At 43.9% G+C, this 16,116-nt stretch overlaps 1 protein-coding gene across 1 annotated transcript; it reads right to left on the bottom strand.

Annotated features, from left to right (window-relative positions):
* Positions 1-8,077: 8,077 nt before the first annotated feature.
* On the bottom strand, positions 8,078-15,910 carry LOC143270365 (uncharacterized). The gene is made up of 3 exons (XM_076560141.1): positions 14,328-15,910; positions 13,309-13,743; positions 8,078-11,984 (listed from the first exon to the last, which is right to left on the bottom strand). Exons 1-2 carry the CDS (start codon positions 14,921-14,923, stop codon positions 13,719-13,721), a joined length of 621 nt encoding a protein of 206 aa, XP_076416256.1. The 5' UTR covers positions 14,924-15,910; the 3' UTR covers positions 8,078-11,984; positions 13,309-13,718.
* Between the last annotated feature and the right edge of the window lie 206 nt (positions 15,911-16,116).

Raw genomic sequence — 16,116 nt, 5'->3', positions numbered from 1 at the left:
TCCTGCTCCTGCCATGCTCCAGCTTCTGTATTTTCATGGCTGGTGGCATCAGGGCTCCTGAGTCCACAGTTCATCTTTTCCATGTTATTTCTGATCTTCCTTTCTATAAGACAGGAACGTATGTAGTCCTCTTCTATAACTTTATGTGAGCATTATAGTGTTTGTACTTGAGGTCAATTGAAATGGTGACTGTGTTCAGTTTTTCAATTGGTACCTTAGTGCTTGTTTTTAAATCTTCTTCTGCAGTGATTTGTGGACAATCCATTCTCTCTGCCTTGATTTCCATGGGTGACTATGAAAAAAATCAGCTGGCAAGATTTCACTGGGTCTGTTTCTGAGCTTTCTGTTCTGTTCCACATATCCAGTCTCCATTACTCCCATGTAGGTCTTTATGGATTGCTGAGGCTTTGTGGGAAGTCCTGGAAGAAGAAGATTTGGGTCTGGAGGGATCTCTCCTGTCCTCTGCCATCTCTTCTAGGTTTAGGTTCCATTAGCTATTAAATCTTGTGTTTGAGCATCAGACTGGTTTTTGCTGAGTGTATAGATGAAGTGCAAATATCTGTCACCTTTAGAATAACAACTGGTAGAACCTGAGAGCTCATATTGTTTGGATTTCTCTCCTCCAGGGGTCAAAGCATTCTGAATGCCAATTTATAGAAATTATGTTGAAATTCTAATGAAATACTTCAGTATTTTTTTGTAAATTGTTTCTGCCTAAACCAGTGAGAAATGCGCCAAATGTATGACCTCAAGTTCTGCCTCTTCATGTTAGTGGAGGCCTGGGACAGGGTACTGCCCTTCTCTGGAGATCCACTCTTGAATTCAGAAAGAGAAGCACATTTAATTCCCAAGGTTCTTCTGAGATATTTCTTACCTGCTCAGGCAGGTTTTCTTTGTTATCTGTGAAGACAGAGAGGCATAGGTTAATTTTCTGAATTGTCAAAATGCAAAGGGGTCTAAGTTGGGCAGGATTCAACAATAAGTACCCACTGGGAGGCTTCCACAAGGGAAGCTCCTGTAGATTCCCCAGGGCTTGTTGGTAATTTGGGGTGGTTGTCTGTAGTTGGATGGTGGCAGAGAAACCATGTCATCGTCCTCCACAGCATGTCCTCCTGTTGCTGTGTGGAGCCTCTGAGTAGTTCTGGAGCTCAGACAATGACATGCTAGTCTGCCAGGAAGGGGAGGGGAGAGGTGCTCTTTTTCCTCAATGTCACTAATGCTCAGTGTGCACATAGTCAGGTTAGGAGTTGTCAGAGTCCAGGATTGAGGATATGGCCAGGCACCTAAAAGAAAACACTTATGTTAGATAATGGATGAGGCTGGCAGAAAGATTCATTTACCACCCTAGACCTGTGGTCTTTCAGATAATAACTGGTTTATTTTGGTGGAATTCAGTACCTAATGAGGCAGGAATAATGACTTTTTTCTTCCCATGTGGCTTCCTGTGGGAGAATTCAGTGGGCTCTCCCTGCGAAGCCCTGATTGCAGGGATTGGTTTGTCCTAGCTGCTCTGCTACTGTCCCATAAATGGGCTCTAGGATCAAGAAGGAAACGCAGTTTCACCAACATGTCTGTGTCTAGACGCTGTGCTTCCTGCACCCAGCCCACTGAACACTTGCCTAGATGAGACAGGATGCGCATATGGTGAAGATGAAGTGAACATATCCACCAGAACCTACAGATCTGAGGAAAGAAAGGATGGTCAATGAGAGTTCTGGAGTTGGCCTCTGAGACTACAAGAGACCCAGGCTCTTACCACACTAGTCATCCTATCTCTGTCAATGACCTGAAAGGAATTTAAACAGTCCCAACCAGTCAGCCTTTGTCCAAAAGAGCAAGCTACCCAGCATCACTTGGACTCCCTTTATTCCACTGGGAAGTGAGCATTACTGAACAACTTTGGGGTAGTGTGTGAAAAGATCTTGGTACAAAAAGCATGTATTGTCTGCACTTGTTCCTGCTGCCTCCAGGAGGCAGGCAGTTGGGGAAGGAGGGTGTTGAGTGTGTGAGCCTGATCATAAGCTGACTTCTCTCATGTAACTATCTAAAGGCCACCACATGCTCCCTACAGTCACCAGTGCTATAAAAAGTTCACATTAAACTCACCTGGCTTCTTAGGCATCAACTCTGGTTCTTAAGGGTCACATTCTTAGAGACCATCATTACATCATTACCAGGGCTTTCAGTCCTGGTCCACATGTGCTGTCTCCTGAGAGATTCTATGCCTGGCCACATTACCCAAGACTCCCTTCCACAGGCCCTGGTTTCAGTTAAGTGCATCAGGGTGAAGCCTGCCTTAGTTGTCACTCACTGACATACAGACAAGCTGCTGTCTTGAGGAGCAAGCAGGTCATTGTCTCTTGGCTGCTTTCCCTTGCTAGGTTGTGTGAATCCCCATTCCCCAGTCTCTGAAGCCCAACACAGCCTAAGTCGCTGGTCAGTGACAGAATGGATGTCACAACATAGAGGTGTGAGAAGATGTTCACCATCTTTGATTCAAATTGTTCCTTCTCAATAGCGTTAGGATCAGAGGGGAGAGATGTGCCACCTACACCAAGTAATCTCAATATCCCTCTGTAGCCATGCATCAACTGTTTCTATTTCTCTATCTATCCATCTATCTGTCTCTTGTCCTCTGTAATACAAGCTAAGTGACCACCTACTCTTGGAATTGAGGGAGGCCTGCCTGGTCAGCCTCATTCTGCCTAACCTCTAAGCCAGAGTCAAGTTTAGACAAGAAACCAAAAACTTAGCATTTGCTACAGGCTGTTATATAGTGGTATCAATGATGCTTTCGGCCATGTGCTTCCCAGAGATGAGCCTTGACATGCATCCCCATAAGAATGGCCATCTTTTACTGCATGGAGAGGCTGTCTGCCTGTCAGGTGTACCTGACAACACTCTAGACAATTATCCCAGCAGGTCAAGCAAGCAGACAGCCTAGCAGAAAGCCATAGCTCTATGGTCAACAAGGCTGTCTAGGCCTGACCACTGTACCCAGTGGGACCTGGGTACAAAGTAGTTTTAGGAGTGCTGACCACACCTCTGATCACTGTGCCCTTGGCTAGATAAGGCCTACTCACTTCCAAAGTGGAGCAATGTCCCAGCATTCCATCCGAAGTGGTACCCATTTTCCTCCAGCTTGCTGTCACTTCCCTGTTAGAAGACAAATATGGTTTTGATGAAACTCCCTACAGTGAGGCCCCTTCACAAACACATAAACTAGACCAGCATGCAGTGTAACTGTGTCTTTTCTGATGTTCAGGACACAGGGATAAATGAAGGCTGCAAACACAACAGCAGAGAAGGAAGAAGAGGAAGGAGAGGAAGGAGGTCACTTTCCCTCATGTGGGGAAACATTTCACTAGGATCAGAAACCTAAAGGGTGGACATATTAATGATTACTGCTAGTTATTCCACTGCAGACTAGTCCACAGAGTCTGCACGTTCAAGGGTAGCTTGTACCTGGTATTGGCTAAAGTCTGCCTCACAGACTGATGCTGTGAAACACCAGCATTGGATCCTTGATAACTAGTGTTTCCTGGAGAGTAACCTGTGGTAGCTGGCTTACCTCTTCCTGTACTGGACACAGACGCTTCATGCTGGGGAAGTGGGCACACTGCCATCTGGACTTCCTGCACAGCTCCCACTTCTGCTGTCTCAGGCCACACCTGAAAGTCGCCACCTTGTGTCTCCTGATGTAGAGAGTTCATCACTTTAAAGAGGAAGGACATGTGAAGGGACTTTAAGGAAACTTGAAATATGCAGCCCTTAAGCTAAAGCTGTTGTGCATCCTTCTCCCCATGGCTCCTCCACTCTTTCTCTTCCATCCTCTCCAAATTCCTCCCTTAGCCAATTCTTTCCTGATGCCTCTGCAATGTCTGGGTCTCATCTTCTGCTCTCCATCTCCAGCTTAACTATGTCACTTTATTTAGAAGTGGATTTGTACTGTGGCACTGGTGATTTTGAAGTCAGAGTTTTAAATCTGCATTTCCATGCAGTGAAACAAGTTAATGTGCCAATTACACAGTCCAGATGACAGTCCCAAAAGCAAAAGTAGTGTAGTAGACACCTGAGGCTTGTAACCAGACCAGTGACTCTGCAATGAGCACTTAAAAGTGAAGACATGTGGACAGAAGGTTTACACTGTGACTCACTGTGTCACACTCGGTCACTGCAGCTTCCACAAGGAAACTTTTAAGTCTCCCCTTTTTAAAATTTATCTTACTTTCCCTTTTTATTCTCTTAAATTTTGTTTTATTGGGGCAGGTGTAAGAGTAGAGGGCAGGTATGAAGAGATGGGATCATGAATGTGATCAATATAAAAGGCATAGAATGAATATATAAATGAATAAATTACTCAGTAATGAGATAAGTAAATAAATAGATGAAATAAATAAATGAAGAGCATACAGGGTAAAAAGCACATTCTCACCCTCAAGAGTGAATGAAATTTAGACATTTTTCAGAAAACAGATACAGCTGTTGTCTTGTTTGCTGACCTTGAACAGATGTCTTCCCTATGCTGACTCCCTGCTGGTTTCTTTCTTCATGAACGCTCACCAGAGGTTCTTTGTGTATCCTGCATTTGGTGTAAACAGCTTAGATGCAAGAATGTAGAACATTAGATAGCGAACTTCTGCCCTCCGGGGTTCCTCCATTGTTCTGTAAGCCTGTATTTAAGGTTTCCTCCCTCTTTCAATAAATGGCATTCGGCATTCTGCTGAGGCGAATGACCTGCTGTCTCTTGTCTCTGTTTTTTGATCCACAGCCCCTCACTGGGACATGGTGAACAGGTGGTGGTAGCTCGGGAGCTCCTGCTACAAATGGAGGTTCCACCGAGATCTGAGAAAGAAGGGATGTCGCAGACGGACACCTGAAAGTGAGGCTGGCCAGCATTTTAAAGAAAAGAGAAGGTAAGGGTAAATTGTCATGGGTGCAATAGGGCACCACCAGTAAAGACAAGACAGCTAAAGATTTTAAATCTTTAAATAGAGAAGAGGGAAGGAAAGGAAAGTGTCCATTAGAAAAGGGAGAAATTTTTAATTAAAAAAAGAAAAAAGATTTTCCCGGTAAAAAGGGGGAAAATTTTGAAACTAGGCCCAAAGACTTTGGGGTCCTATAGAGGAAGGATGAAGGAAAGAGAAAAGCCTTTTCCCAGTGTTAATGGAGAAAGAAAAGGCTCTTTCCAATGTAGAATTTTCAGAATAAGCTAAAACTCGGAGCTCTTCCTGCCTGCCAGCACAGAGCTGCAGCATCTGAATTACAAAGAGTTGGCAGGTGGGCCTCACTGCTGCTGGCTGAACAAGCAAGGGAGCCCAGAGGTTAGAAGTTTTGTTGTCTGTTTGCTTAACTTTGGTTTAAATGTTTTTTTATTTTTTTAATTTTTCCCTCATAGTAGGAATAATTCAATATTTAGGATCCCTTCATGGGAAATTTTTTTCTGTTTTTTCCTTATGGTGGGAATAACTCATTATTATTCATGGGCGTAAGGGGAAGTTTAAACAGAAGTGCGCGTGTGTGGGCCTGCACAGTGGACAAAGACCTGTGTGGTGATGATAGCCTGGGGCAGCGGATGGACAGGTACTCGCATAGCCAAGAGGCCAACGAGGGAAAGGGACTCATGGCAGACAAACAAGTAGAGGCCTGAGGAGGGACAGGCGCTAAAAGTTCAAAGGGGCCCAACTTCTGGTAAAAAATGGTTCCGGTCAGGACATGAAATGATAAGTCAATGCTGTTGAATTTCCAGGGATATTAATCATTCATTGTATAAAGGATGTTCTGTTCTTTTGATTGTCTTAATAAATGTTTGGATGAGTGTTTGATTCTTATGTTAGATAAACTAAAAAACAGAATTAATAATTTTAAACTATATATTAGGTATGCTCTTGTCTGTTGATCATTACTAAAAATTTGGCTCTGTTCTTTAAGTTGCTTTCTAGAAATTCTTAAAAATTCTATAAAAATAACACCTAAAATGAATTGGGTTATTAATTTATTAAATAATAAATAATGTTAGCAACAACAAAAATGTTGTTGCTAAGGTAAACCCATAAAAATAATCTCTTACTAATAAACAGGTTACAAAATTACTTTTCCAAAAAATAAAATACAGGTAAATTGTTTGGTCCACATTGTTAATAACTAGCTATTTACACCAATGTGTTACTTAAAATTTATAAGAAAGTATCCTCTTTTTAAGATTTTATAAAAATACTCTAAAAGAGTATTACCTAAAATTACTTCAAATCCTATCAAGATTGTATTTAATGCTTTTATAATTGACATATGTAAAAAGGACCATAAAAATAAAAGCTGAAGATAAAATTGCTCAATTAGTATTGCTTTCATATTTTAAATATAAAATGGCACCTATATGTAAAACTAGAGACTTTAAAAGTACAAAAAAGGTACTTTGACAAACAGCTATCAATGATAAATAATCTAAATTAAAAATAAAATTATATGGAATTGAGATAAAAAGATTATTAGATTCTGGTTATGGATATATCTATAATTTCACAAGAATACTGAGATCCCAACTGGCCTCTACAAAAAGTCAAAAAAATAGAGGCTATTACAAGATCTTAGAGCTGTAAATAAAACCATGTTTCTCATGGAAGCAACACAGCCTGGTTTGCCTGCCCCTGTGGCAATTCCTAAACATTGACATTTAATTGTGATTAACTTATATGGATGATATTTTATTGGCTGCTAAAGATAAAAAAACTTGTTTTTGATGCCTTTTCTAAATTACAAGAGGTTCTTAGCCTGACTAATTTACAAATAGCCCCAAAAAAGGTACAGGTATCCTTTCCCTATCATTATTTAGGTCACGAATATTTTGTTTTTCTCATTCACCTACTGGAGTGTTTTGACAAACAGGCCCTATTCTATGGGTACATTCCCCAGCTTCTCCAGTGAAAACCATTACTCCTTATCCCCAGGCTTTTGCTCAGATTATATTTAAGGGAATTAAGATAAGTGTTCAGACTTTTGGTAAGGAGCTAGATATTGTGGTAACCCCCTACACCCAGTCTCAAATAACATGGTTACAAGATAATGATTATGATTGGACCATATTGACATGCTCCATGGAGGGTCAGTTTGATACTCACTACCCCTCCAATGATGTGTGTCAATGTTTTAAATTCCATCCTGTTATATTTCCCAAGATAGTACAGATGACTCCTATTCCTCAGGTCCATATGATATTTACTGATGACACTTCACGTGGTTGTGCTGTGGTGGTTTCTGGTAACATAGTAAAGAGAATAAAAGTCCAGGAAACTTCCACCCAGATGGTGGAGGTACAAGCACTGTTGCTTGCTTTACAGATGTTTTCTAATAATGTGTAAATATTTATACTGATAACATATGTGACACATGACATTATGCCTTTAAAAACAACAGCCTACATAAGGTAATCAGAGGGCTGATGCCATTACTCATATGGCTGTCATATTAATTTGTTCTGCCTTTGAAAAGGCAACTCAGTTGCATCAATGTTATCATCTTAATGCTGGATCTCTTCGTCATCACACAGGCATAATCTAGAAACAAGCCATCCAGATAGTTAAATCATGTCTTCTTTGTGCTGAATTTTTACCTGTTCCTCATTTGGGAGTTAATCCCTGAGGACTTTTACCTAATCATGTGTGGTAGATGGATGTCACGTGCCTTCTTCAGGAAAATTACAGTATGTCCATGTGTCTATTGATACATATTCCTCTCTAATTTTTGCCTCTGCCCATTCAAGGGAAAAGGTTAAAGATATAAAAAATCATTGTCTTCATGCTTTTGCTTATATGGGAGTGCCAAAATACATAAAGACTGATAATGGTCCCACCTACAGCAGTACGGGATTTTCAAAATTCTGCCAAGATTTTTCTATTGTTAATAAGACTAGTATTCCTTATAATCCTCAAGGACAGGCTATAGCATAATGCTGCCATCATACCTTAAAAACATATTTTCGAAAGTAAAAAGGGGGGAGCTAGGGGCTCATCTCTCTTCTCCACATTTTATTCTTTCCCTTGTTTTATATATTTTAAATTTTTTATCAGGGATTCTGCTGGTGTATCTGCTACAGATAAGCACTGGAGGGTTCCTGTTACAAAACTTCCTCTGATGCAATGGAAGGATCTTTCTACTGGCACTTGAGGGGACTCAATCAGTTGTTGGTGTGGGCCCAGGGTTCTGTTTGTGCCTTTCCACAGAACAATGAGATTCCTCTTTGGGTTCCTCAGCGCTGTGTGTGCCCTGTGGCTGCTGTTGAATCCCAACATGGCAGAGACCTATTGGGCCTTCGGGAAAAACTCTCCCCTTCTGATGCCAATGTGGATTGAGAGCCCAATATGGCCAACCTTGGCAAGCATTAACATAAGCTTGGGAACTGCAGCCATGTGTTTGGATTCTACAAACAGTAATGTATGGTAACTGCTTTTTCAAGTACATTTGAAAACATGTCACCCAGACACCTTGGAGATTAAGGATAACCCTGAAGGTCATTGACTTCCAACAGTAACATGCCAGCTAAGCCTTTTCATTTTCACAATTCTCTTCAAGCTGGTGTAGTACCTACCTTTTAAGGAGTGGCTCTGTGCAACATTTATTGGCCTCCTGAAATTCATCTAGCCTCCTTTAAAGATACCTTAAAATTTGTGAGCCTGAATGTAGCCATTATGAGACTATTAGTTCTGCTCCTTGTGTGCTGTCAGTTTTTCCTTTGTGGTTCTTAGTTGTTCTTTTGAAGAGTTGCCAGCTTAAGTGGTGCTGGGATCAAGAAAATGGGCCTTGGTGGTTCATGTCCTAGAGCTGTGTCCGTGCCAGTGGACCGTGGCAGTAAGACACAGATGATGCTCACACACTCCAGAAGAGAATTTGACATTGCTGCTGCCTTGTTGCTGTTATAGTGGTGGTGGCCACTGCTGCTACTGTTTCTGGGATTGCTATTTCATAATTGGTTACTATAGCTAACACAGTGGACACCCTGGCAGCAAAAGTAGCTACCATAGTTAATTAACCTTCCTTTCTATCGGGCATGATAAATTTAATTCAACAGTTATATGCATTTTGATTAGTGTTAAAAGTTATAAAATTTATGAAACTCAAGTTCCACTTGCTTTTGGGATACCATCTTACAAGAACTCCAATTTGCAGTAAGGCTTGTTTAGGAAGGGAATGGCTCAATTGCCCTTAGCCTACTGGCTATGGGTGGGTTAAGATTTCTGTTGGTCTTTTCTATGTCGTACAGATTACAAGCCCAGAGCCACTTTGAGATCTTTGGCAACAATTAACTCTGCAGCTCACACATGGTTCATCCTGTATGATAATGAGAATTCAGAGATGGGTAATGCCTGGCGGGTGCTCACCAACCTAAGTCAGAGTTCCTGTGTAGCAGGGGCAGGTGTCTCCATGATGGGTAAGGTGACCTGCTGACATCTCACACAGCCTAAGTCAAAAGCTCATTTTTAGTAAAAATCAGGTACCTGTAGGGCCCTGGCCCCCCATTTTGGGTAGCTGTTGCCTTGGTTGCTGACCTTGAACATATGTCCTCCCTATGCTGACTCCCTGACGGTTTCCTTCTTCCTGAATGTTCACTGAAGATTCTTTGTTCGTGTATCCTGCATTTGGTATAAACAGCTTAGATGCAAGAATGTAGAACATTCAGTAGCAATGTTCTGCCCTCTGGGGTCCCTCCATTGTGCTGTAAGCCTGTATTTATGGTTTCCTGCCTCTTTCAATAAATGGCATTTGACATTCTGATGAGGTGAATGACCTGCTGTCTCTTGTCTCTGTTTTTTGATCCATAGTCCCTTGCTCGGACATGGTAAATGGGTGGTGGTACTGCGGGCACTACAGCTACAAGATACAACTGAGGATGACTGTGTTATGTGTGACAAGCTTGTCCCAAAAGACAAGGATCGCTGTTTTCTTTCCTATGCAAAATGTGCAGGTCATAAGGGTCAGAACATGAACAACAGAACGCTCAGGACATGGAATAGGACAGTGGTGTTCCTGAGATTGTCCACAATGTTCTTGGAAGGGGCTGATCACCTCTGCTATCACAGTGTGCTAATCACACACTGTCTAGTCCTAGTTGGTTCAGAATCCAGAAATCTACAGTCCTGGGCTCTCCATTAACCAGGGAGTATGAACAAGGTTCAGTGTCCTAAAACCAACCCAAAGTGGTTTTGACAAGTAACAAAAATGCTGTGGGACCCATGAGCAAGAGTATCCATGGAAGTCAGCAGACAAGCAGACAGAATCTGGGTGTCAGATGAGTAGAACTGGAAGCTCCTATTTAGAATATGTGGGTTCATGTACTGCCTCTGCCACTTGTGTCCTTAAAGTGAAAGCCCTGCCTCCAACATCCCAAGACAGGCACCAGCTGTCTCAGTGACCCACCTTGAGTCCTCAGCTGTGATCACAGGGCTCAAATGGAAAGAACTCAATCCATCAGACCAGGTAGCCAATCTGGACTCTCCTGATTGGTCAGGGTGAGGTCATGGGATTTGTGACTGGACTGCAGGTGGAGATACTGTGAAAAAGGATTAGAGAGTATCCTTTGCATGCTCTGTGCCTTGTTTACAAGGATGTATCAGCTAGTGCATACCTCCTCCAGCCCACTGACTGGGGTCCCCAGAAGAATTCATGACAGCAGTTCTCACCTCCAGGTATCTGTTCACTGGTGGACATAGACTTCTATTCTGAAGGTTAGATTTGGACTTTGCTGCTGTTTGTAGTCCATCCTGGATGACATTACCTTCAGTTCAATCCCTGAACCTGTTAGGATGAAAGAAGCACAGAACGTGTCTCCTTTCCCTCACATGTTTGAGAAATTTACCATTGATGCTATACATACAGTACTTGAAGCCAGGCATGGCAGTCCACATCTGTAACCCCAGCACTCAGGAGGCAGAGAAAGGGGTCAATCTCTCTGAGGTTGAGAGCTTGTGTTCTACACAAAGAGTGTTGGGATAGTAAGGGCTATATAATGAGATCCAGTCTCAAAAAAAGTAAAATATAAAATGAGGATTTAGGAAATTTTCCTATCTCATTTCTAGAATTCAACAGAATCGTGAACCATTTCTCAGCCCTGCTTTCATTGATATGCAGCAGAAACACAGTCTGACACCAGGTGATACCCACAAATTGAAAATTTCTCTCTCTTCCTGAACAAACTGACTGATCTTGTTCTCTGCACTTGGAACTCTCCAGATGGTCAGGGTTCTAGAAGTCAGTGACAGCACAAGCTGGCCATCATCCACTGGGAAGAAGTTCGGGCCACAGACTCTAGTTTGCATCAGTGTTTGCTAACAGCCCAGGGTCAGATGGTCTGAGTGGAACTGGAGGCCAACTACAGCAGAGAAGCTGGTTCCTCCCTTGTCAACCTCTGCAGTCTCTCAGTCTCCCATTGCTCTTCAGTTGAGCAAGTCAATGATAACTTTCCCTTTGTGTCAGGGATGCTGGCACATGCTATTTCATGGGATCCTTTTCACCACATCAAGACCAGGCTTCAGAGATTTGTCTTCTACCACAAACAGATACTTACTGTACTCAACTGTACCTTCAGGGGCATGATTCACACAGATTAGTACCCTGTAGTCCCTGTTGACTTCATTTCCCCTGGCCAACTCAGTGAGCTGCTCCCTACCTGGAAGGTGTCCTGGAAAACAGTTCAGACACTACACTCAACCAATGCTTCACACTGCACCAGGGCCTGTCATCAAGAGATCCATGATGATCAAGGTTTCCTTGTAAGTCTGACCCCAATGGTGAAGCATTGATCATAAAGAAGTCCCATGTTCTGGTCTTGTAAAGGCAATACCCAGTATCAGGCCTGGCGAGGCCTAGTTACCTTCCCACATTGGAGCAGAACAAAGTTAATGTAAGGTCAAATGTCAGTTATAAATCCCTCCAAGAGATTGGAAAATGATGCAAGATTCTTGGATCAGGAGGTGGGAGACGGCAAGGGAATCCTGGATGAAGGGGGCTATAGAGACAAAGACATAGACATCATCAGATCTGCCAAAGGACATGTCAGACAGGAGCAGCAGAGGACTCCACTGCATGATGGAGCCACCCTTCTCTGCTGCCAGACCCTTCTTCAGTAGCCCAGAATGGGAATTCCTTTTCAAAGCAGCCTCATAGTTCTCTACCTTGACGTATGCCAGGAACCATCAGAGCAGGGTCTTTCCTCCTCATGGCTGGCAATAAACCCAAGGGCACACCCCACTCTGTTTGAGACATTTGTTCCTGGTCTCACTTCTTCAAGACCCTTGACCCAGAAAAACATCCTTTTCTCCTGACTCATTTCAGGTAAGCTCCTCTGGACAGACTCTACCCTCTCTACAGGTTCTCTCATTCCCTCTTGATCCTCTCCGCCTCCTTTCCCCTGTTCCTCCCCCTTATCTCCATTCTCCCATCTCCCAGTGGATTTACAGTTCCTGCAGTTCTTCTGAAGACAGTCAGAAAGCAGTTGGAGGTGATGAATGAATCAAAGAAGAGGGAAGCCTGAGATCTGTGTGCAAGTCTGTCCTGTTGACAGAGGCAGCCCTTTTTGATACCATGGAACCCTGGTCCCACAGGAACCATGAAGGATGTAGACATTCATTGGGTCAATGCTACATGTGACTCTTAGGGATGCTCAACAACAGTGCAGGGGCAGCAGTGAGGTGAAGGATGGGGAAGATGGCAGCTGAGACCCTCTACCTGGAGGATGGATACTGGAACCTGTAGCCCTAACATATCATCACACAGGACACAGATTTCCAGCCTGGAGCCTTCCTGTTGCACTACACCACACCAAGACTGTAGTTCAAGTAGACCATTTCACTTTCCCCAAATAAAACCCAAAAGAATAAAGAAAGTGTCTCTCCTTGTGACTTCAACAGACAGGACTTACTCAGCACTGAGGAGGATTGGACTCCACTGACCAATAGTGCTGCATCTTTCTCCTGCTACACCCCAGATCTGTAGGAGAGAACAGGATGTTATTTGCAAGACAGCATCCTACTTGTGTGTCTTGACACATGCTAGGAACCATCAGAGCAGGCCCTCTCCTCCTCATTGCTGGCTATTTCTAGCTCCCTCCCAGTCTGCAGTTCAGGGGAGGTTTGTTCCTGCTGTAGACTGTGCATGGCCTCTGTCACAGGTAAAAATACACACATCTCTTTCATGTAACTTTGTTGACCCGAAGTTCCTCAGAACAGACTCTACTCCTTATTCTACACCACCTCTCATGTCCCCTATTCCTGTCTCAAAATTGTTTGCCAATTAGTCCTCTTTGTCTCCTTCACCCACCTCCATTCTCCAGAGGACTTACACAGGTCTTGCTGTTTTGTCCATAAGGCAGTCTACAGAGTAAGTTGGAGGGTTAAAATGACCAAGATGATGAGCAGCCTAGATTGGTATAAAGTCATTCCTGGTGGTAGAGGCTGCTGTTTTCCATGCAGTGTGAGTGGTCCTACAAGCACAACCAAAACTAGGAAGGTAGAGGGTCCTGGGGTCCATGTGCTTTATGACCCCCAATTGTCCCACAAGAGTTCTGAACCTGGATTAAGCTAAAAGAGATGCAAAGTGGCAGCTCAGACCCAATAGCTGGAGGATGAATGCAGGCAGGAGACTGTTGTCCTAGGATGGAGAGAGCTGGCACTCTGGAGATCAGTTCTGGCTCACTTCTGTGGCAGTCACTCCTCACCAGTTCTGGAATTCTATTGGGCCATTTCAGTTTCCACACTTGAAAGCAGAAAGAAACATGAAAGCACCTCTATTGGTGACTTTGGCAGATAAATTTCTGTGCTATATTTCTCTTCCTGATTCCTCCATTCTGACCCTTTCCCCCTTTACCCAAAGTCTCCTCCCTTCCTTCCCACCCTGTGGTCCCCATGCTATGATATCTGCTTTTGCCTCAACCTTCCAGGACTGTACATGAACAGGAAGCTGTGCAATGTGCCATCTAATGTCCCACATATCTGCAGTTCTGTGCCCCCTGAGTGGGTGCAACTTTTCATTTAAAAAGGATATTGAAAACGCGCCGGGCGGTGGTGGCGCACGCCTTTAATCCCAGCACTCGGGAGGCAGAGCCAGGAGGATCGCTGTGAGTTCGAGGCCAGCCTGGGCTACCAAGTGAGCTCCAGGAAAGGCGCAAAACTACACAGAGAAACCCTGTCTCGAAAAACCAAAAAAAAAAAAAAAAAAAAAAAAGAAAAGAAAACGCATATTGAAAGGAAAATGTAGGAACTCATCTGTGTGGCCCAACCAATGGGCCTCCACTGTCCTCTCTTTCCTTAAAGACCCTGATGCAAGGGTTCAGGGCTCACCTTTGTGTGGGCAGGCAGCAGCAGCAGCAGCAGCTGCACAGTGCTCTCAGTGCATGGGAAATTTGCTTCCTCACCAGTTTCCAGACCCTCAATGGCCTGGATCCAGCTGTCATGGGTGCCACCTGGGGCTGGTCACTGGGAATGTCTGGCTCCTGGGAAGAATCTTCTTCAGAGAAGCCCAGGTTTAGAAATCCTGTGGGTGTTACATCCAAGACTGATTCAGGACAGGAGAGATTGCCAGACAGGTGGTCAACAGAATTCCTGTTGACTGCAATGTCCTCTGTAGCAGTATTGATGACATCAGCCATAAGAGCTTCTCTTTCTGGGACTGTGTTGTCTGAACCGGGCATCGCCTCCAGGAAGGAGGATCTGTGGTGCATGGTGTAGCTTCTGCCTCTTTTGCCTCTTTCTTCCACACCATCCACCTTAAGGTGACTCTTCCCAGCTTGTGTACTGGTTGTGAACGCTGGTTCGCTGGCTCTCCGGTCAAGGGAAGAGGGAGGTGAACAGGACCTGCAGGGCTGCTGGTTAACCAGGGCATCTGATCTTGCTGATGGCTGTCCCCACCACTCAGCTGGTATCTGAGAATGTTGCATGTAGCTGTCACATGATTATCTTCTCGCCTGTGAGTTAGGGATGAAACAATTTCCTCACAGGTATAGCCTATGGTGCACATGGTCTCCACCACCCTGGGCAGGATTTCTTTGGTGGCAGGCAGTACATGTTCTTGAATTGGGCCCAGTCATGCTCTTCCCACAAGCTGACAGATTGTGAATCGGTACCAGATAGGGACCATGAGTAGTTGGGCAATGATGAAATAACAGGGTTTTGACAGATGGTAGGGAATGGGACACATTGTGGTGGTGATGAGCCTGTGCATACCTTCAAGGGTTTCTTCCATGTATGGAAAGTGCCCTGTGACCAGGACATACAGGACGATACCCAAGCTCCACATATCACCTGCCAGTCCATCATAGGGCTTTCTTGCCAAGATCTCTGGGGCCCAATAGAGCAAGGAGCCACAGATCTCCTCCAACATCTGCCCCTCTGTGATTTCAATTGCCATACTAAAGTCACAAAACTTTGCATTTCCTGCTGCATCGACTAGGATGTTTTCTAATTTGATATCACGGTGTGCGATGTGTCTCTGGTGGAGGAAGTGAACCGCTGACACCACCTGCCGGAAAATCCCTCTAGCCTCCTCCTCCTTTAGACAGCCCAGTGCCTGGAGGCAGCTCTCCAGATCTTCTCCTGCCACATACTCCATAATCAGATAAGTGGTTGACAGTGTGTCGATCATGTCAAAAAATCGAACGATGTTCCTGTGTTCTAAAGCCTGAAGGATGTTCACTTTAGTGCTGATGTCAGCCACACTGTTGGTGTTTTTCTCAAGGACCTTGACAGCCACTCGTGTATGTGTGGGAAGGTGGCAGGCCAGCTTCACCTCCCCGAATGAACCACACCCTAGAGATGATAACATCCTGAAATCGTTTTCAAGAATGTCCTCTTCCATGTGGCTGCCCATGGTGTTCTGCTCAATTTCAACCACTTTATCTTGTGAGCAATTTCAGACCCACACAATGCTAAAAGAAAAAGATTAATGCACTTTTAGAAGGGGAGGACATAACTTTGGATTCTCTGTTATGAAATTGAGATATCCCAAACAATCTAATGATGCTCTTCAAGGATATAAAAATACTAGAGGAACCCAAACCTAAGGCAGTGGATGCGAAATCATAGCAAAGATCAGAGTTGGTATAAGTAAATTAGGTATGCAAAGGAAAATCCT

The sequence above is a fragment of the Peromyscus maniculatus genome, chromosome 23, assembly GCF_049852395.1.
Source record: "Peromyscus maniculatus bairdii isolate BWxNUB_F1_BW_parent chromosome 23, HU_Pman_BW_mat_3.1, whole genome shotgun sequence".
Classification (NCBI taxonomy): Eukaryota; Metazoa; Chordata; class Mammalia; order Rodentia; family Cricetidae; genus Peromyscus; species Peromyscus maniculatus.
Note: the sequence above shows the minus strand (reverse complement) of the source record. Positions and strands in the feature narration are given on the sequence as shown.

Coding starts and splice junctions, on each gene's coding strand:
- LOC143270365 (XM_076560141.1), bottom strand. CDS start 14,923: ATGCAACATTCTCAGATACCAGCTGAGTGGTGGGGACAGCCATCAGCA. Junction 13,744..14,327: donor TGCTGCCTGCCCACACAAAG/GTGAGCCCTGAA, acceptor TCTGCTTTCAAG/TGTGGAAACTGAAATGGCCC.